General features: G+C 42.8%; 1 protein-coding gene across 1 annotated transcript; it reads right to left on the bottom strand.

Moving 5' to 3' along the window:
- Positions 1-4,946: 4,946 nt before the first annotated feature.
- LOC141075852 (toll-like receptor 1) lies at positions 4,947-21,868 on the bottom strand. Its single transcript, XM_073563009.1, has 2 exons — positions 21,664-21,868; positions 4,947-8,607 (listed from the first exon to the last, which is right to left on the bottom strand). The coding sequence occupies exon 2, from the start codon at positions 8,578-8,580 to the stop codon at positions 6,229-6,231; it is 2,352 nt and encodes a 783-aa protein (XP_073419110.1). The 5' UTR covers positions 8,581-8,607; positions 21,664-21,868; the 3' UTR covers positions 4,947-6,228.
- Between the last annotated feature and the right edge of the window lie 265 nt (positions 21,869-22,133).

Genomic DNA, 22,133 nt, shown 5'->3' with positions numbered 1-22,133 from the left:
AGATTTCTGGCTCTCACAGACCTGTAACTTCTTCTTTAAGAGGCTTCTCTGTCCTCCACTCATTACCTGTAATAATGGCACCTGTTTGAACTTGTTATCAGCATAAAAGACACCAGCCCACAACCTAAAACAGTCACACTCCAAACTCCACTATGGAGAAGACCAAAGACCTGTCGAAAGACACCAGAAACAAAATTGTAGCCCTGTACCAGGCTGGGAAGATTGAATGTGCAAATAGGCAAGCAGCTTGGTGTGATGAAATCAACTGTGGGAGCAATAATAAGAAAATGGGAGACATACAAAACCACTGATAATCTCCCTCGATCTGGGGCTCCACGCAAGATCTCACCCCATGGGGTCAAAATGATCTCAAGAACGGTGAGAAAAAATCCCAGAACCACACGGGGGGACCTAGTGAATGACCTGCATAGAGCTGGAACCATAGTAACAAAGGCTACCATCAGTAACACACTACGCTGCCAGGGACTCAGTTCCTGCAGTGCCAGTCGTGTCTCCCTGCTTAAGCCAGTACATGTCCAGGCCTTTCTGAAGTTTGCTAGAGAGCATTTGGATTATTCAGAAGAGTATTGGGAGAATGTCATATGGTCTGATGAAGCCAAAGTAGAACTGTTTGGTAGAAGCAAAACACGTCGTGTTTGGCAGAGACAGAATGCCGAGTTGCATCCAAAGAAAACCATACCTACTGTGAAGCATGGGGGTGGCAACATCATGCTTTGGGGCTGTTTCTCTGCAAAGGGACCAGGACAACTGATCCGTGTACATGAAAGAATGAATGGGGCCATGTATTGTGAGATTTTGAGTGCAAACCTGCTTTCATCAGCAATGGCATTGAAGATGAAATGTGGATGGGTCTTTCAGCATGATAATGATCCCAATCACACTGCCAGGGCAACGAAAGAGTGGCTTTGTAATACGTATATGAAGGTCCTGGAGTGTTGTAGCCAGTCTCCTGATCTCAACCCCATAGAAAACCTATGGAGGGATTTGAAAGTCTGTGTTGCCCAGCGACAGGCCCAAAGCATCACTGCTCTAGAGGAGATCTGCATGGAGGAATGAGCCAACATACCACCAACAGTGTGTGCCAACCTTGTGAAGACTTACAGAAAACGTTTGACCTCTGTCATTGCCAACAAAGGATAAATAAAATATTGAGATTAACTTTTGTTAATGACCAAATACTTATTTTCCACCATAATTTGCAAAATAAATCTTGCCAAATCAGACAAGGTGATTTTCTGGATTTGTTTTCTCATTTTGATTCTCATAGTTGTGGTCTACCTATGATGTCAATTACAGGCCTCTCTCATCTTTTTAAGTGGGAGAACTTGCACAATTGGTGGCTGACTAAATACTTCTTTTCCCCACTGTAGATATAATCGTTATAATTTGTTATAACTAACCACAGTTAGTTACTATGCAATATAATAGGTCATACGTAAAGTTGTATTGGGGTGTCATATAATTTTATATACAAACTAGCTGAATAGCCCGGCTTTGCCCGGGCATAGTTACTAACTACGGTTAGTTATAACAAATTATAATGATTATATCTATATATATAAAGCTGAGTGTATAGCCCCGCCCACTCCGCATGGCCACATTCACTATAATATCCCACATCATCAAGTCAGCCAGAGCTAACGGACTACTACCCCTAATATCCCACATCATCCCTTCAGCCAGAGCCACTGGCCTATTACCCCTAATTTTCAACATCATCCCGTCAGCCAGAGCCACCAGACTACTGCCCCCAATATCCCATATCATCCCGTCAGCCAGAGCCACCGGACTACTACCCCTAAAATCCTACATCATCCCGTCAGCTACAGCCACCGGACTACTACCCCTAATATCCCATATCATCCCGTCAGAGCCAACACTGTCAGGTTGGCACTGTTACACAGATTAAAATGATACCTGGGTTAGAGAAATCCGTCTTGTGTTTCTATTTTTAATCTGTGTTTAAAGCTTTAAGTTAATGAGGATGCTTCATGCCAAAGAGAAGTTCCTTATTCTGGGCTCCCCCTACAGTCTGTCAGAACAGTAATAAATTGTGTTATTTCCAGCTTTACAGAAGGACAATAACACCATAGAAATGATAAGAATAATAGGCCTCAGTTACCACAACTGTCTACAACGGAAACTGTTGCTCATAGCAACCAATCACAGCTCAGCTTTAATCTTTTAAACAGCTGTAGTGAAATTAAAGATGCTTAGTGATTGGTTGTGGAGTGGCCGGGGCTATGTGAAGTGGGCGTGGCTGATACATACATACATGCATACATACACTCAGCTTTATACTTTATATTAGATGTCCATTTTTAAATGCCTTATTAGAAAATGCTTAGTTAAAGGGACCCTCTACCCTGAGACTAAAAATTGAGCAAACATTTCTCATATACAGTCACTAGGCAGATGCCTAGTTTGCCTGGCCCTAATACCAGCCCTGGTCACCTTTCCTGGTGCCCTTCATTTGACTCCTCCGCTCAGAACTGCAGTCCATTCCTCCTGCCACTGTAGGTACGTGAGCCGACCGGGCTGTAATTAGTTCATCATTGGGGAACCTCCCAAGGGTATGTACAACAGACATTTCTGCATCAAAAACGTGTCTCTTTGCCGCAAAAACGCTGCATAAAACACTTGTGTTTTTACTGCATTTTTTATGCGCTTTCCCCATTCATAAGAATGGGTGAAATATGCTGCAAAAATGATGAAAGAATGGACATCCTGCATATATGAAACTGCTTAAATCTGCAAGGAAAAAAAGCAGCATGTGCACGAGATTTCCAAAATCATTCACTTTGCTGGGACAGAGAAATGCAACGTGAACATAATTTAATAAAAACGCATAATTGATTGGAAAAATAAGAATGGTTTGCTACTAGTGATGAGCGAGCATACATGTTGCTCAGGTTTTCTCGAGCATGCTCTGGTGTCCCCCGAGTATTTTGGCGTGCTCGGAGATTTAGTTTGTGTCGATGCAGCTGCATGATTTGTGGCTGCTAGTCAGCCTGAATACATGTGGGGATTCCCTAACAAACAGGCATTCCTCACATGTATTCAGCCTGTCCAGCATCTGCAAATCATGCAGCTGCATTGACGCAAACTAAATCTCCGAGCACGCCAAATTACTCGGAGGACACCAGAGAATGCTCGGGAAAACCCGAGCAACGAGTATACTTGCTCATCACTATTTGCTACCTAACACTGATTACATAAAATGTAAAATGATCATAACAGTTTCCTTTACTGAGGACACAACCTGCATTGTTCCATATTGACCGTGGTACGTAGAGTTGAGCGACTTTGGTCGGATCGGGTTTCATGAAACAAAATTTGTTTCAGATGAAACTGGTCCGACTAGGGCAAAAAAAGTCGGAGTTTTGTCCGAAACCCGACCCCAATGCAAGTCATTGGGGAATAAAAGTCGGCATTGAGCGGATGACATTCATCCACTCAATGCCGACTTTTATTCCCCATTGACTTGCATTGGGGTCGGGTTTCGTACGAAACTCCCGACTTTTTTTTGCCCTAGTCGGACCAGTTTCATCTGAAACAAATTTTGTTTCATGAAACCCGATCCGACCAAAGTCGCTCAACTCTAGTGGTATGTGTACTGTGCAGGCCATCAGGAATTCTCAAGCACCAAACCATTGCTGCGATGCACTGAAGGAATGGAACAGTGCAGTATATCGGACGATTGTGACATCTTGAATCTAAAGGTTATTGTATTTTTAAAATAGGATTATTTATTTTTTCTCAAAACTATAGTCTACATCTTCAAAAGCTGACATCTACAAATATAGACACAATTTTTCCACAAATCATTCACAAACCAAATTCAGAAATTTTAAGTTCCATGTATGGCATTACACAGTAAAAATTTTAGCTTATAGCAATCACAGAGTCCACTGAACACATAGTAATGAGCCCGGTGCACTCGACGAAAGCACTGGGCTTCCCATGCCCCTTTCTTTAGTGAATAATGTCTAGATATCTGCATACTCAGCAACTTATCAATGGGGAGAGCAGGAGAGGCAATGGAGGGCTCGGCTCTCGAGTACACTAGTCATGACTGCATCTGTGTAATGTTTGATTGCTCTAATTAGCTAATGGCACAATATTTTTTGCACCTTTCGGTTAGTAGTGAAATAAACCAGACTTCGATGACACATCACATTTTTGAAGAGGTGAGTTCCCCATGTTGTGATGAACATTGACAAGTTATGGTTGTGTTTTGGAGATAGCAAATTCCACCAAGGATATAGGCCCCATTACACATAACGATGTCCCAGCGATCCCACCAACGATCCGGATCGCTGGGACATCGTTAGACAGCCCCAGGGATCAGGACCAGCGACGCTGGTTTCCAAGGTAAACAGCGGGTATCTAGGAGCCGCGCGACTCCTGGATACCCGCTGTTTACCCTGGAAACCAGCGTGCACGCTCGTTTCCAAGGTAAACAGCAGGTATCCAAGAGCCGCAGGGCTCCTAGATACCCGACATTTACATTAGAAACAGGCGTCGCTGATCGCTGGTCTCTCGCTGCCACACACAGCGATGCGCGCTGGGCAGCGGGAGACCAGCGATCAAAAAACGGCCCGGGACGTTCGAGGACGATCAGCGACAACCAGCAGGGGGGCCGGTCGCTGATCCCCATCACACACAGCGATCTCGCTGGAGAGATCGCTGATGTGTCATAAAATTGGCGATCTCGCTAGCGAGATCGCTGTGTGTGACAGGGTCTTAAGTCACTAGTGTTCACTTTGGGAATCTATTTTTTATACTTTCTAGATTGTCAAGGCAAAATAATATATGAGAAATAGTCATAAAGATTGCTTGCAGGTCATAAAAACAGAACAGAGGAAATCCCTTGTGTGTTGAATATGTATGTATGTATAGATTAAAAACATAGAAAACAGTAATGACTTTAATTTTCTTTATTTGTTCCAGTGCCTAATTCAGTGGTGGGACAAACTCTGTAGACCCCTACAAGGTTTCAGAAGGCCCCTTTACTCTCCAAAGTTCAATGTGTTTGCTGTTGAATGGATGCGGTTATCATCCTCCGCATTGTTAGCTGCTCAAGTGCGGCATTTAATTGGTGGCACAAAAATATGAAAGTAGAGACTTTTACAGTTCATAAGTTTCATCTCCCACTCTAAATGGCTCTTCAGTAGCTGCTTCTCGATACCCCTTGAACATGGCTGAGAGTCCAGGCACTCTTCACAGTTTACTCTTCTCCCGACACATTTGTTCCCTGTCTCACTCTGTAAAGGTTCTCTTCTGATGTCTATGCTAAGGTCTGCAGCCATGACAAATTGATGCTATTAAAGAGGTTGGCCACTTCTTTTTTTACTGATAACCCATCTTCAGGATAGGCCATCATTATCTGATCGGTTGAGGTGCAATATCCGGTACACCCGCCAATCAGCTGTTATTGGTGCCGACTGGAAGTTCTTGGATGCTACTGGAACATTCCTGAAGTGGCCTTGGTCAAGTATTGCAGATCCATCCACCTATAGGGGATGGATCTGCAGTACCCGGCTTCAGACACTATAGTTTTAACAGAGCTGCTATGTTCCTGCGCTGGTAAAAACTGAACGGTAATCGTGCCGGGAGTCACAACACCACCAATCAGATATTGATATCCCAAGGATATGCCATCAATACAAAGATAGTTGCCAACCTCTTTAAGGTTTTCCCTGATGCCAATATATAAACTTTGCTTTTTTACCACAGGGTAACTTTCAAGTACATTTCCTTTGTATTTGAGGTATTTTCCAGTTTTAGAAGCTATGAACCTGAATTGACCATTTATCCATCATTTATGTCTTTTATGGAGTTATGCCTCCATGCCAAAAGTCCACTTATTCTATTTGTGATAAATCAAAAACCTTACATTACATTGGTCATTAGGATGTCAATTAGCTGGCAAGAATTGTGAAGCAGTAAATTATAATACACATATATATATATACATATATACACAGTAAAAATAGATATCCTGTATCATGTATGGACATATTCTTGCAAGGTTTATTTTTAAGTTTACGCAAAGTGTTCTTGCCATCTACAACCTGAACATGCCAAAACTTGACAACTAATCACCACTTAGAAGCTATATGCAGACAGCTCCTTACATCTGTTGTTGCCCCCCATTTTGCATAACACTGCACGTAGTAATACTGCAGGTTTCTCATAATATACTCAATTTAGCACAAATATTTCTTCATCCTCCAAAGGAATATTTGTTTGGATGGCTTCTCTGAGATTCGCCCAAAATAGGCCACGTTTGCGTTTATCCTTTGGCCACTCCATGTAAGTTCTTTGTTTCATGATAGCTTTTAATTTACTATATTTGTTTGGAATAAGATAATGAGGTATGGGATCTAATAAAACGAGAATTAAATTATCTGAATTCTTGCCGAATAATGAGTGCTGGGCAAAATACAGCTCATAATGGCACCATTCACTTTGAATGAAATTTGGAGAGAGTACGAAGATAGATTTGAAACTTTTTTCGATGCTGCTGATGATGTTTTCCATTATAGATTTGCCTGGAATAAAATCTCTTTCATGGTGGCAGATTTTTAGGGAGTTATCACTTTTTTCAAGATTTGGAAGCAATAATTTTTTTACCCATTCGTAGTCTTCTTGACTGTATGAGATGAATGCATGAAAACGTTTGCTCATTATGGCTTCATCATTGTAAACATTTCTTATCTTGTACTTCCTTCGAAGCCATTGGAAAATCATTCTAATGTACCAAGGCAAGTCAAAATATTTACAGAGAACAAACATAAAGATCAGGAGGACCGCCATGGTGCCAACAATGATGCCTACCAAAATGAATATATTGCAAGATATTTCAGAAGGGTGGAAATTCTTAAGGATAACTCCTTTGAGTTCTTGTGGATGCTCACACATAAAGGATTGAGGCCATCCTTCAAGGTTTTTATGCAAGATTTCTGCACTGCTAATGAATTCTCGTAATTCACAATTACATTGATATTTATTTTTTCCGAGAACTATCTGCTTAACATTTTGACATTTTGTAAGTTGTTCCTTGGATGGGGAATATATTAAGTTTTCATCAAGAGTCAGGTATATTAAGTTTTTACTTAAGTAATTGCAGTCAGGTATGTGGCTTAGTTGGTTTGATGATAAGTATAGCTCCTTTAAAGCTTTTAAATGCTGAACCTCTTTGCCGACACTTGATAATTGATTGTTGGAAAGATCAAGTACCTGGAGATAGGTCGGTAGACAATTAAAGACGGAATCTGTAAGCTTGTTTCTAGAAAGATTCAGAATGAGGAGACTTGGTGACCATTCACAATCGTTATTGAACTCAGAATATAGTCTATTACCACTGACATCTAAATGCTTTAGAGATTTCATTGTGGAGGTCATTGAGGTTATACGTGATAGTCTTTCTAATACATTGTTTTGTAAATTAAGGATCTCAATATTACCGAGAGTCTGACACTTTTCAAAAATCACATCTGTGAGTTTGTTATTGGTTAGCATGAGGGAATGGAAAATGCTAGGCGAAGGAGGACAATAAAAGTGCGAAATTTCTGCTGTAGATATAGTAAGGTTCTCTACAAACATTTCTGAAAACATTTTTAGTGGATGTTCCAAAGAACTGTAAAGAAAGACTTGCAGAAAAACATTTTCAATCGATAAAGACTTTAGTGAACCTGCTGAAAAATCAAACTTCTCGTACTCAAACTCTTTTATGAGTGTAAACCTATAGATGGACAGATGTTCAACTGTTGAACGCCAGGTAATTTGTAGAATTAGGGCCATTTCATACCAAGGCATTGTGATATCGCTGAGAATTAGCTTGGACACCTTGGATTTCTGGATCACCGAATATATTTGTAAACCCGTATCAGAACAAGTTTCTTCACATATTATATTGGAGATTTCCAGAGTTGTAGAGATGTTAAAGTCATCATATAATAGACGAGTTGAGTCTGTCAATGTCATGGGTAAAACCACATGTAACTTTTCTGTATGTAACGCTTGAAGGCTACCAGCTTCATATTGCTGCAGATTTTCAAACCCCAAAAATACAGTTTGCAGTTCATGGTGTGCAATATTCAAGAAATCAGATTGTTCTATCTTTGTTGCACTCAATCCAAGATGTCTTAATTTCGTTAAGGAGGAAAATTCTTTGCATAGGAATGTAGTTTCAAAGGAATTGTAGGACATGTTTAGATGGGTAACACCTTTGATATGATGTAGGGAGCTGCAATTTATAGTTTGCAGCTTATTGTGTGAGATGTCCAACTTTTGTAGAAGCGTTTGAAGTTGGAACACAGAGAAGTCCAAGTCTTCAAGTGCATTGTAAGAGAGATCCAATATCTGCAAGTTGGGATATGGCTGGAATGTACGTGGTTGGAGTCTAGTTATATTACGATGACTTAAATCCAACTTTGTATCGAGGAAAGAAAGTTTATCAGGCAAATTGTGAGTGTGTTCTCCACAGATACTGACCACCAATGTATATAGCAGAATGAACTTCTGCCACAATCTATGATTTGAATCTGACATGATGAAGATGTTCTTCACAGTAAAAATCTGTAAAAAGAAAAAAAAAAAAAAAAAAAGTAGAAATAATTAAATCTGTTGCTTCTCACTCCATGAATTATTTGCCTCTCCTCTTCTTCCCATGTGCGCATGTATAAACTTTATTTTGTCATTAAATAGAACATCATCTATTGCAAATTTTAGTTAAAGTTTGATATATCAATTTAATGGATATAATATGAAAAGCTCCATAGAAATAATGTTGCCATACACGGAGAACCTAAAAAACGTCAATTAATTAAGGCGAACCGTCATCATTAGACAACAAAAGCTGAACCTGCAATGGTCACTTGTGTTTTCCATTTTGGCTCCCATTACCAGGAGTTTATTTTAATTCAGGGTTGGAGGGGGCAGGAGAAATTAACCGCCAAAGATGTCTAATCAGAATGATCAGCAATCTTGTGGAAAAACAGAAAAGAGACAAGCCCACATGGGATGTCTCTGTAAGGACCATGGGAATAAGATGTAAAGACGTGCTCACATGATGGGTTTGTGGCTGGCACAACTCTAAAAAATGTTGTGCTGCAATTAGCTGCTGTCACTCCAACAGAAGGAAGAGCTTCTACTTCTAAATGTACAATAAATGATAGCGGTACAGACATGACAAACTGACTGCACTGCCGTTGAAGAAGAGTAATTCCAGACTCTTCTAGAAGTTCAGGTACTTTTTTATTGACACATTTTAAGATTTGGTCCGAACCTGAAACGCGTCTATAAAAAACTACATGAACCTCTCTGGGGCGCGTTCTGTTCCACAACTGACCGCCATCAGTCGATTCCAGGTAATCAATGTTGATTAGCCTTATCTTGTCTGACGTTACCTACTTGCTCAGTTTGGACACATACCTGTGCTTCATTTATTATTTATCTTCATCATCTTGTATTATGGCTGTGTCCATGTTACTTACCTGGTTCCTATATTAGGATTTATTATCTCTGTGCCACCTTGGGATTCACTCTTATTGTGCATTTTTATATCCTTGCTTGCTCTATCCATTTGGTGGTGCTATATTACATTTCTACATTTTATTTATCCACAATATGTTTATTTATCTTGTGCTGGCGGCCCTTTGTGGTTTTATTATTATTATTTTTCGATATATATTTTTTATGATATGCTATTAATTTTATCTACAGACAATTTTCAGTATTATCTGTAAGTGCCACACTTTTCAATAAAGGCATTTTAATTTTATTCTTATTTTTTCTTTTTGTTTCATTATTTATATTATTTTTTTTAAACAATTTTGCTTGTCCGCTACATTTATCTCCATCCAATACCTGGTGGTTTTCTTTCTTTTTTTCCAGTCCGATTGGTTTGCCATTCATTCGTTTTTTGGATGTTAATTCACTATTTAATATTTTATAATATTTTATGATTTTGTTCTGTATTATATATTATATTTATTTGGTGATTTACGTTCTTTTGTATTTAAATGAACCTCTCTAAGAGTGTGGAACTAACCTTCAGGAAAAGGCACTATGAAAAGGGTGAAAAGAAGGTGAACAACTCTATATTCTCCTATATAGTCTGCAGAATGATAATGCTCTTGCCTATGAAGAAGGTAACTGGTCAATATATGGTCATTGTATTGCAATATTATTGAGAATGTTGGTGTTTTTGTTGGTGTCCCTGACTGTATTTAGGGGTGTCTGTGATGCATTTTATTTTGCTTTTTGTGTTGATGGTGTAACTTATATTTTACATGGTTTGGCACTTGTCGTGTGGTTATAGCTTTACTTGATAGTTGTAGAGTAAGGAGACTTTCTTGCCTTGTCTACTTAATTCCTTAGCAGATGCTCAGAGGTCATAATTATTAATTTCCCAATTATTCGTTACTGTGATCAGAGCTCTGTGTTTCCCGTGGTTCTGATATAGAACTTTCAATTGCCTGGAAAGATATTTTAACAGATGACAGGATGGCTGCAGGGAATATCCCAGGGTTTTTTTGTCAGTGCCAAGTTTCCAAACAGTATCAGGACAGATCTTAAGTTTCGTGAGGACGTGGGTGCAGTTTTGGGGCCTAGGGCCCAGAAGAGGTATTGAGTGTCATATCTTTATCTCCCCTGTGAGGAAGATGTTGGCTGGGTCTCATTGAAAGGGAGGGATGGTGGGCCTTGTGGAAGCTGTTATGCAAGATAGAAGGTCCCAGGAGCTGTTGAGGCGGGGACAGATTGGGAAGAACGGAGTCAAGGACCGATAGTACAATGGACAAAGGGAACATCAGGGGATTCTGTCTCACTCTGTGTGCCGCAACTGCATGTATTCGAATTGCACAGTAAAGCTGAACCTGTTGAACTGGACCTAAGGTCTCCTGTCATATCTGTAGCTTTAACTGGTCCCATGGACGGGAAGGTAACAAGGACTCCCGAACTCCAAATGGTTAAAGAAAGCACACCACAGCACATCACACTCAACTCTGATTCCTGTTTAGAAAAGGGGTTTCAGGGCAAAAAGAACTCACTTCTGGCCAGCAGCAACCGGCCTTGTACCCCCCTTCTCTCACATAGAAAGCTCAAGTAATTACTAAAACCTGCAAATTATACAGATACCAAATTTACTTGATCTTGTCTTCCATTCTCAATATAGCATGTACTGCTGGAAAAATAATAGCTTTTACCCAAATATTTTGTCATTTTTCTTTGTAAGAGGCTTTTGGGGTGGCATTTAGCAAGAAGTCTTATTGTGTTTTTGGGTCGTCTTAAATCGAATCTAAAAAATGCTGTGGAAACTATAAACAGCAGCTAATAGAGGAGGAGTAGCTGAAGAGATTTTTGTATAGGTTTCTAGAAGATTATTCAGTATAACTTGTACATATTAAAGAAGCACTACTTCTCCCATCATAGTTTGTATCCTCTTAATATATTGCAATCATCATATTATATAGCACTTTGTACTTACAATTGCTCATTTTGCCTTTCTACCCAGCTACGTCTATTCTTTTCCATTAGGTCTATGACATCATGTGATTATATACTGACTAGCTGACTCCTTCTAGGCTCCATTTAGAGACAGGAGGTCAATTTTGTCTGGACAAGTCAACAGTCACTGCAAAAGTCCCTGTCAGGTGGGAGGAGCGAAGCAGCTGGGTCAGGAGATGAAGAGGGGGATGATAAATGCAGGTACAAGAGCCTTCCTGTCTCTACATAGAGCAGAGAAAAGAGAAGACTTTACTGCGTAAAAAGGCAAAATGATCAATTGTAAGAAAAAAATTTGATGGGAGGAGTGCTACTTAAAACTGAAATTCCCTCTCATTTGCAGCTTAGAAGTCAAAGGGATGATCCTAATCTGACAGTTGTAAATGTATGCATACATATACACAGGGAAAGCTGTGAGTCACTGACTAGGATCGCCAACTTGACACCTAAGCCCAGGATATAGTGGTGTTTCAATGCATAAAAAGAAGTTATACTGAATAATCTCGCACAAACCCACCACTGTTCTTCGCTAAATAATCTTTACCTAAAAAACTATTTTACCTTAAAATTCCAACAGTTCTTTACTTGGCTGACTTCAGGGAACATACAGTAATACTGTGCCTTTTCAGGAAAAAAAAATGTGACAAATAATTTGAATTAACTAGTTGCAATCCCCATGACATGCAAGTTTTGGGATCATCATTTTTCATTACTTAAATGGGTTGTCTGGTCAAAAACGAAAAGTCTGCAGTCACTCTGTGTGACTGTAGACTTCTGAATCCCCCCCAGTGTACGCACTGTGCACTGCAGGGATTCACTGGATTCCAACCCTGGACCGGAGGAAATGTGTGAGTTATACATATGTAAAAGAGGAAGACTGGGCTGCGGGTACCTGCGCAATGCTGGGTCCGGAACTGTCGAGGCTGCGTCCAGTGTTGCCGTGGGGAAAGAATGGGGAACCGGACAGGACTCATGACCTGGTGAGAGGGGGCGTGGCAAGAACCGGGAGAGAGCAGCAAGCATAGGAAAAGAGCAGAGTTTCCTGCCGGCAGGGAGAGGAAGCAGGTGTGCACCGCGCTCTGCGGGGGGAGAGCGGAGCTGAGATCTGGCAGAGGTCACGTGAGGGTCCCGCAGTACCAGGGAGTGGGCAGAGCTTCAGGCGCTCGGACAGTGTGCGGTGCTCGCATTGAGAAGCGAGTGCCACGTGCCGGATCGCAAGGTGTATTCCCCCTTGCTGACAGGTGTGCGGCGGCGTATGCACAGGGTAGAGACTTCTATGGCATTACCCACTTCGACTTTACAGATTAATGGACTAGGGGCTCACCGGGCAAAACCGGTGACCGCCCCGTTGCCGTCAGAAGCTAGATCATGTGTTGGCGGGTTACGCCTAAAGATGCCGTGCTGGCTGTTGCCGATATTGCAACTCTCATCAGACTGCATGCGATTGAGGAACCGAGAAGTCACGATAAGTGGAGTTTATTAACAAGACTGTTGTGTTATACCATAATTCTATTGCTAATCCTTGCCTCCCTGTAAGGAGTTCATTACTGTTATAAATTAAACCGCATTGTTGATAACCCTTGCTCTGCATTCCCTGCGTTACTGGATCCCTGTACCTTGTTACATTTGGCGTAGTCGGCAGGATGCAGTCTACGAAGGCAGAGGTAGCAGACCAATCGGTCATGAGTGCCCCAAGGTTCAGCTTGCCGCTGGGGACCATGCTCAACAATCTCCCAAAATTCATGGGGAGTAATTTAATGTGGTGGGACTGGACTGAGCGGGTTAAAGGCATGTTGTGGATGCATCCTATGGCCCCTGCTATGCAAGCGGAGATTGCTGTGATGGCCCTGGACGGGGAGGCTAGCTGTTCTGCAATGTTTGGCCCCCCTCATAAACGGGACACTCTGAACAAGGTGTTGCAGATTTTGGAAGCTGTAGCTCAAAATTAGCCCCCGAGACAGGAGTGACTCAGAGTCCTGCTTGCTCATTGAACATCGCCAGGGAATAAGACAATCCCGTGCAGAATGGAATCCGACTTGTTTCAAGTGTGGAAATGCTGGACACTATGCTCGAGGATGTACAAGACGGGGACGGTCCCTAACTTGGCATCCATTAAACTAGTGGGCTCCATGGCTGGGGGACGCCGCCCAGAGCCTGAGAGATCAAGGAGAAGAGAGGGTAGTCCCAAAAGTTTAATTTCTACGAGTCCTACCATCTGGGCTGAGGGGAATGGGCGAGCTGTCCGCTGCTTGATCGATACTGCAAGGCAAGTGATCACCATGCCGGGAGAGTATTTTAGACGTTATTTTCCTGAAATGAAGCAGCTGGAGTGGGACCCTGTGATCAGGCTGACAGTGGCCAATCACCTGCCCATCCCGGTCGCAGGGGTGGTCTAGATGGAGATTAAAGTGTGCGGCAAAGATGTGGTCCGAAAGGAAGTCGTGTTGGTCGCTGGAGATGCTGGCAACGGTCCTGCGGTGCCTCTAGGGATGAATGTACTGAAAAAAAAAAATCAGAACTCTCCTGATCAGTGAGCCGCAAGAGGCCATTCTAGACCATTGGAGACCGTGAACCCCCCAGAGAAAAGGTATTTCAGCAATTGATACGGGCTGCCCAGGCCCATGAAATGTCAAGCCAAGGGAAAGTTCTAGGAAAGGTGATGGTTCCTGCAGATGCTAAACTCATTCTACCACTTGGTCAGAATGTGCTCATGTTGCCAGTACGAGCCTGTATGCTCTTAAAGGGGGTGGAAGTGCAGATAGAGCCAACCTTAGTGTATCATGTACCCCCAGGATTCCTTGTCGCTCGGACATTAGCCACAGTCCATGATGGTAACGTTGTAGTGCAGTACGTCAACCTGGGAGAAGATAATCTCACCCTCACGTCGAAGAGTGAAGTGGCTCAGGTACTGGGAATGCCAGAGGAGTTGGCGCAACCGGAGGCCGTACAGTTGGCAGTAATGCAAGGAGATCCATGGACCCTAGCTGTTATAATGACACCGGAACATCCGCCTGGAAGCATGAAGGTGGGTCGTCGAATCTTGGAGCAGATGTGGGCCGAATTGATGGGACTCTCATTGCAGCAGGTACAACAGGTGGAAGCTGTACTTGAGCGCTACCAGGAGGTCTTTGCTCACCCTGAAGATGACTTCGAGTGCACCCAGGATATCACTCACGAGATTACCACAGGAAATGCTGCACCAGTCCAGGAAAGATATTGACAGATACCGCCTAAGATGTACAAGGAAGTGAAGTAGATGCTGGTCACATGTTGCAGAGCGGCGTCAAAAGGGAGAGTTAGAGCCCGTGGGGAGCTCCCATTGTTCTAGTTCGGAAGACAGACGGGACCCTGTGCTTCTGTGTTGATTATAGATGACTGAATTCTTGTACGGTGCTGGACTCTTATTCATTGCCCAGACTTGAGGAATCGTTGTCTGCCTTGGGAAAGGTGAAGTATTTTTCGCTCCTACATCGGGCAAGCGGGTATTGGGAGGTGCCCATGGCTGAACACGACTGGCCGTGGACGGCGTTCATACTGTCATAGGACTGTTTCAGTTTAATAGGATGCCCTTTGGCCTGACTAATGCTGCTGGGATGTTTCAGCGGTTGATCGAAAGATGTTTGGGAGGCCTTGAATTTCGAAGCAACACTCATCTATCTTGACGATATAATTGTCTATGCAGGCACCTTTGAAGAACAAAGGAAGTACTGAAGGAGATAGCAGAAGAAATTTTTGAACCCCTCTCCATAATCTTTGAAAATTCTTGGAGAACAGGAGAAGTGCCAGAAGACTGGAGAAGAGCAAATGTTGTTCCTATCTTCAAAAAGGGGAAGAAGGTGGACCCAGGCAACTATAGGCCGGTGAGTCAGACTTCTATACCAGGAAAGATCTTTGAACAAATTATTAAACAACATGTATGTCAATACCTGGATAAGAATGAAGTGATTAAACAGAGTCAGCATGGGTTTGTAACTAATAAGTCATGTCAGACTAACTTAATTTCCTTCTATGACGGTATCACTGATTGGGTGGATCAAGGAAATGCTGTAGATATAGTATATCTTGACTTCAGCAAAGCATTTGACAAAGTCTCTCATACAATCCTTATTGAAAAAATGACTAAGTATGGAATGGACAAGGCAACTGTTAGGTGGATTCATAACTGGCTTAGTGATCGGACCCAAAGAGTGGTCGTAAATGGCTGCACATCCAGTTGGAAGAATGTTTCAAGTGGGGTACCACAGGGCTCTGTCCTGGGCCCTGTATTGTTCAACATCTTTATCAACGATTTAGATGAAGGAATTGAGGGTAAACTAATTAAATTTGCTGATGACACAAAGCTAGGAGGGATAGCTAATACTAGAGAAGAGAGAGAGAGGATTCAAAAAGATTTAAATAAACTGGAGGAGTGGGCAGCAACTAACAGAATGGTTTTTAACAGGGAGAAATGCAAAGTACTACATCTGGGCAATAAAAATGAAAAAAGCATATACAGAATGGGAGGAATAGGGCTAAGTGACAGCACATGTGAAAAAGACTTGGGTATACTAATAGATCACAGACTGAATATGAGTCAACAGTGTGATGCAGCAGCAAAAAAGGCAAATGCAATTCTAGGATGTATTAACAGAAGCATACAGTCTAGATCACGTGAAGTCATTATTTCCCTCTACTCCTCTTTGGTCAGACCTCATCTGGAATATTGTGTCCAGTTTTGGGCACCACATTTTAAAAAAGACATCAACAAACTGGAGCAAGTTCAGAAAAGAGCGACCAGAATGGTGACCGGTCTGCAAACCCTGTCTTATGAGGAAAGGTTGCAGGATTTGGGCATGTTTAGTTTGCAAAAGAGAAGACTGAGAGGAGACTTAATAGCTGTCTACAAATATCTAAAGGGCTGTCACATTGTAGAAGGATCAACTTTATTCTCATTTGCACAAGGAAAGACTAGAAGCAATGGGATGAAACTGAATGGGAGGAGACACAGATTAGATATTAGAAAAAACTTTTTGACAGTTAGAGTGATCAATGAGTGGAACAGGCTGCCACGAGAAGTGGTGAATTCTCCTTCAATGGAAGTCTTCAAACAGAGGCTGGACAGACATCTGACTGGGATGATTTAGGGAATCCTGCTTTGAGCAGGGGGTTGGACCAGATGGCCCAGGAGGTCCCTTCCAACTCTACAATTCTATGATTCTATGAACATCTCCGGTGGCTGGAGCAAGTGTTGAGTCGGCTGCAGAAGCACGACCTGAAAGTGAAGCCCCAAAAATGTCACCTTTTTCGCAAACAAATTGAGTACCTGGGACACATCGTATCCACTGAAGGAGACCTGCGCGTGAAAAGATAGCAGAGGTGCAAGAATGGCCCACCCCGAAAACAGCGAAAGACGTTCGGGCCTTTCTGGGGCTTACAGAGTACTACCGAAGGTTTGTACCGAATTTCACTCATCTGGCAAATCCGCTGCTGGAACTACTAAAGGGACTGCCATCTGGTTCGAAGAATCGAGCTATCCAATGGGGAAGCAGCCAGGAAGAAGCCTTCAGAGCCTTGAAATGGCCTTGACAGAGGCCCCAATACTCGCTTATGCAGATTTCTCACAGCCCTTCATCCTTCACACTGATGGAAGCCTACATGGTGTGGGGGCCGTTCTATCACAAATGCAGGATTGGAAGTAACGAGTGATAGCCTATGCGAGCCGGTCTCTTCACGACTCGGAACAGAACCCAGACAATTACAGCTCTTTCAATTTGGAACTGCTGGTGTTGGTGTGGGCAATGACTGAAAATTTTGCAGAGTATTTGTTGGGGTCCGAAGTCCTGATGAGCATCAATAAAAATCCCCTAGCCCACCTGGAGAATGCAAAATTGGAGACCTTGGAACAACGATGGGTGGCCCGCATGGTGAAGTATTGGTACAAGATCGCTTATTGTGCCGGGGACGAGAATACGCACGCTGATGCTCTCTCTCTCTCTCGAGAGAGAGAGTGAATCATGAGCAGCCTGATTGCAACCGAGATGAAGGATTGGAGGCAGAAGAGATTCCGGGTTTTTGGGACCTTGCTAGGTCATTGGTGGAGACGAAGGAACAGATCGGAGAGGCGTCTGGAGAACAGGTGCTGGGACAACCTTGAGATGACTGGGTGCAACTCCAACAAGCAGATAAGGAACTCACCCAGCTGAGACAGTGGGTGGCTTTGAAGCAGCTTCCGAGCTGGCGAAAGAGAGACGCTCTGTCTGCAGGGGCTCTGCAGATCCTGAGACAGTGGGAGAGACTCCAGTTGGAAGATGGATTGCTATACAGAAGAGTACAGCTAATACAGGAATTGGGGTCACTTGGCAAGTAGTGCTCCCAGAAAAGTTGATCCATGTGGTGGCTATGGAGGCCCATGAGAGAGGGGCTCATTTTGGTCTGGAGAAGACATTCCAGTGGTTACAGAAGCTGGTGTATCACCCCCGATTGAGGACTGCAGTAGAGGAGGCATGTCAAAGATGACGGAGCAGTGAACTAGCTAAACTTCCAAAACAGAGAACCCTAACGCAGATCATCATGACTTCTACCCCCTTAGAGCTATTGATGATTGACTACTTAGCAGTAGGCTTGGCACATCTCGGGTATGAACATTGTTTGGTGATGACCAATCACTTCACCAAGTTCGCTGTGGTGACTCTGACCCTGACCAGCTGCACAGGCCATTTGTCGAGACTTCATTTGGGTGTACGGTCGCCCGAAAAGGATCCATTCTGACCAAGCCACTTGCTTTAAAGGTCGAGTGATGGAGGAGTTACATCGTTTATACCAGATTGAGAAGTCAAGAACTACCCCCTATCATTCGCAGGGGAATGGAGCCTGTGAACATTTCAATTGAACATTCATTCAGATGCTCCAAACATCGGAGGAAGATCGGGCTGAATTAGCCTGGGTGTACAACAATCGAGTGCACAGTACAACAGGATACACTCCGTATACTTTGCTGTTCGGACGAAAGATCACAGAGCAGTAGTTGATCCGGAAGAAGACTATCCACGGACGGGGGTGTCTTCCTGGGTCTGAGAATATCGACATCAACTACAGACTCTTCATCGGCTGGTGCAGACGAAGTTCCGAGAATACCAGCACCATGAAATGACGCCTATTCGAGGGACAGGTCTAAGGGCAAGAGATCGGGTGTTGACCCGGGACAAGCGAGAAGTCACGATAAGTGGAGTTTATTAACAAGACTGCTGTGTTATACTATAATTCTATTATTAATCATCTGTTGCCTCCCTGCGAGGAGTTCATTATTGTTATAAATTAAACTGCATTGTTGTTAACCCTTGCTCTGCATTCCCTGCGCAACTACACATACTTCTGGCCACTGGGTGCGGTCTCCCTCTCCATATACTTGAATGGAGCAAGGCCGCGTACCATATTTGGACAGGCCTACTGGCCATCTGCGTCACTACACAAGGCGCAGCCTCGGCCCTATACAAGTGTATGGAGCGAGACCGTGCCCACTGGCCTGGGGTATACATACTATAACTCATACATATCCTGTGATCCCGGGTCTGAAACTGGCAAATTCCCCCAGGTTGTGTGCTGGGGAGACTCATAAGGGTATGTGCACACATAGTTTTTTGTCTCTGCGGATTTTGTAGAGAAAACCGCAGGAAATCCGCAGGACAAAGTGCTGCGGTTTTTCTGCGGTTTATCTGCGGTTTTGCCCTGCGGTTTACACCTCATAATGGATGAGGTGTAAAACTGCAGCGTTTCTGCACCAAACAATTGACATGCTGCGTTTTGAAAACCGCAGCAAAACTGTGCGGAAAAAAACGCAGCATGTGCACAGCTTTTTTTTATTTCCATAGGAAATAAAGGTACTGTACAACGCAGCAAAATCTGCTGCGTTTCTGCAGAGCCAAAAACGCTGCAGAAACGCAGCAGAAACCGCAAAGTGTGCACATACCCTAAGTCTGCAGTCACTCAGACCAGACAACCCCTTTAAAGCTGTACAAGTTCCGCTGTTTTTCCTAGAAATTTACGTGTAAAATGACAACTAGGTGCTGCCATTTCCCCCATGAAAGAGGTGTTTCCCCACACTGTCAAAACTGACTGGACAATGTGAGAGTGTGCAGACACCCCCCCTCCAACTGGTAACGCCAAGTTGTCCATTTAATCAGTAATTTTTAGGTTGGAATATCAGAAGAACAACAAATTATTTAATTTATATGGGATTATGTACTACAGTAGATGTGTCAGGGAAGGTGAAAAGTCTTCGTTAGATGGTAAGATTCTCTCTGACTGCAGCCTCCATTATTCCTTCAAGGACATTTTTTTTTACCTAAATCATGTATGTGTTTTGGGCTTAAAAATCATTTTTCCAATTGGATTTCATTAAAAATGTTGCGCCTACCTTTGTCTCCCTATACATTCAATTCTGATTTGGTCTGTGGCCATAAATTAGCCAATTTAAGTTTACAAACAGACAGATAAAAGATCTACAAACTCTCCTGTCGGAATGAGCTCACTGACTGATTCTCAGTTAACTCATTCTGCAACCAACAATAGACAGTGCAATGTAGAGGCTATAGAAGGTGAACAGTGCAACATTTTTAATGAAACCCAAATGCAAAAATATTTGTAAGCTCAAAATGCACTTAAGTAAAAAAAGAAAATAGTCACTAAAGGTGGACAACCCATCGAAGATAAATGTACAAGCAGAGCTCCTAAACTAACTCTAGTGATTGCTAGACAGTCTAGAGATGTGCCAGATTTATCAAACATCATGAGCCAGTCGGTGGGGTGGCCTCACTGGTGACTTACTCCTTGTAACCAGCAAGGCCAACCCTCCTACCGTCTATTCCACATGGTCCAGTATAGTTCACAACTGTATCTTCAGGCAATGTCTCAAAGCCTGAGGGCGAACAGACATAGAAATCTCCAATAGCCCACAGATATCCTACCGACCACTATACAGAAGCCATCTCCTGCCTCCACTAGGTTTATGTTCGCCACCATCATCCACCACTGACTCTCCAGACCAAACCTAAGGCTATGTGCACACTTATGCAGAAATTTCCTGAGAAAAACCGGACTCCTTCCCAGGAAATCCGCAATTTTAGTTTCACGTTTTTATCGTTTTTTGGGCGGCTTTTTTGCGTTTTTTTCCGGAGAATCCTAATACAATGAAATCCGCAGATTTTCTGCAAAATTAATGAACATGGTGCGTTTTTTTCCTGAAAAAAACGCATCACGGGCACAAAAATTGCGGATTTCATTCTAATAATAAGATGCTTAATGTATGCGTTTTTTAAGCGTTTTTGCAGGGGAAAAAAAGCGTGAAAAATCCTGAACGTGTGAGCACAGCCTAAATCTCTTAACCCATTACTAGTTAATGACAGCCAGGTCTGTCCTGTTGTACTGGAGAGGTGATTTGCTCTGTGGGCCATGGCTTCTGTAAAGGGTAGGACAGCGGTAAAAGCTGCCTCTTTCCATTCTGAACAACTGCAGACTTACAATAAGTTTGATTTCCGTAAAGGAAGAATCGGCTCAGTTTTTATAGTTTATCTTCTTATGAAAAAGCAACTTAAAGGGATTGCCCTCTACTTTTTTATTGATGACCTATGCTTCGAATAGGCCTTAATTAGGCCATCAATATCTGATTTTTCAGGGGGTGCAAAACCCCGCATCCGTACTCTGATAAGCTGTTACAGGTGCAACTGTGGTCAAGAACATTTCAGATGTTGGCAGAGCACAGCAGTTGTCATTTCTATAGTGGCTGGGTGCTACAGATCCATCCCAATTCAAATCAATAGGGGGGGATCTTTAGAACCCCATCGTGGCCACTATAGTAATAATAGCTGCTTCCAAGAACATCCGGCCGCCTCCAGTAACAGCTGATTGGTGACTGTCAAACACCCACTGATCAGAGTTTGGTGGATAGGCCATCAATTAAAAAAAGTTCTGGTTAAACCCTTTAATATATAAAAAATGTAGTTACTTGGAAAATCCTCTAACATAAAGCAAGAAAATCAAAATTTTCCTGCATCGGCAAACTACATAAGATGGGTGCTGGAAACTCCCTAGCACCATCCTACAGCTGCCTGAAAAGAAGGAAAAGAAAAGTTATGTCACGTGTGCCACCTGTACCTGGGTGATGAGGTTTCCTTTGGTTCTCACATGGTTAAATCTTGCCACTCTGGGGTCTTTGTGAGGAGACAGAGCCCAAATTGTAGTTTCGGTTTCTGCTTCTGCATTACTTGTGTTGCTGTGATTAGCTGTGTGGGTTTTTTTTTGCCTTTTTCCTCATCTATTTCCTCTTCAACAGCTCGGTTCCTCCTCCCTGAAAAGCAAATCCCTCCCTGCTGTCCTGTGAAATTCGTCAGAGCTCCTCTGTTATTATATGAGGTTACTGCTATAACTTATTACCTAGCGCAGAGGTCAATAACCTGCAGCGCTGCAAAACTACAACTCCCAGCCAGGGCCGCCAACCGTCCAGATATTCCAGGACAGTCCGTAAAAGCAGAGCACTTTTTTGGCCTGTCCATAAAAGAATGATCATCATTTTACAGTTCACACTGAATGCAGCTGATTCCATATCAGAATTGTGGGCTGTAGAT

The sequence above is a fragment of the Dendrobates tinctorius genome, unplaced genomic scaffold (assembly GCF_039654945.1).
Source record: "Dendrobates tinctorius isolate UK_male_01 unplaced genomic scaffold, ASM3965494v1 ptg000376l, whole genome shotgun sequence".
NCBI lineage: Eukaryota > Metazoa > Chordata > Amphibia > Anura > Dendrobatidae > Dendrobates > Dendrobates tinctorius.
The sequence above is the reverse complement of the archived record's forward strand: the minus strand, read 5'-3'. Positions and strand labels throughout refer to the sequence as shown.

What these genes read in the sequence shown, in the direction of transcription:
- LOC141075852 (XM_073563009.1), bottom strand. Translation starts at nt 8,580, where the DNA reads ATGTCAGATTCAAATCATAGATTGTGGCAGAAGTTCATTCTGCTATAT.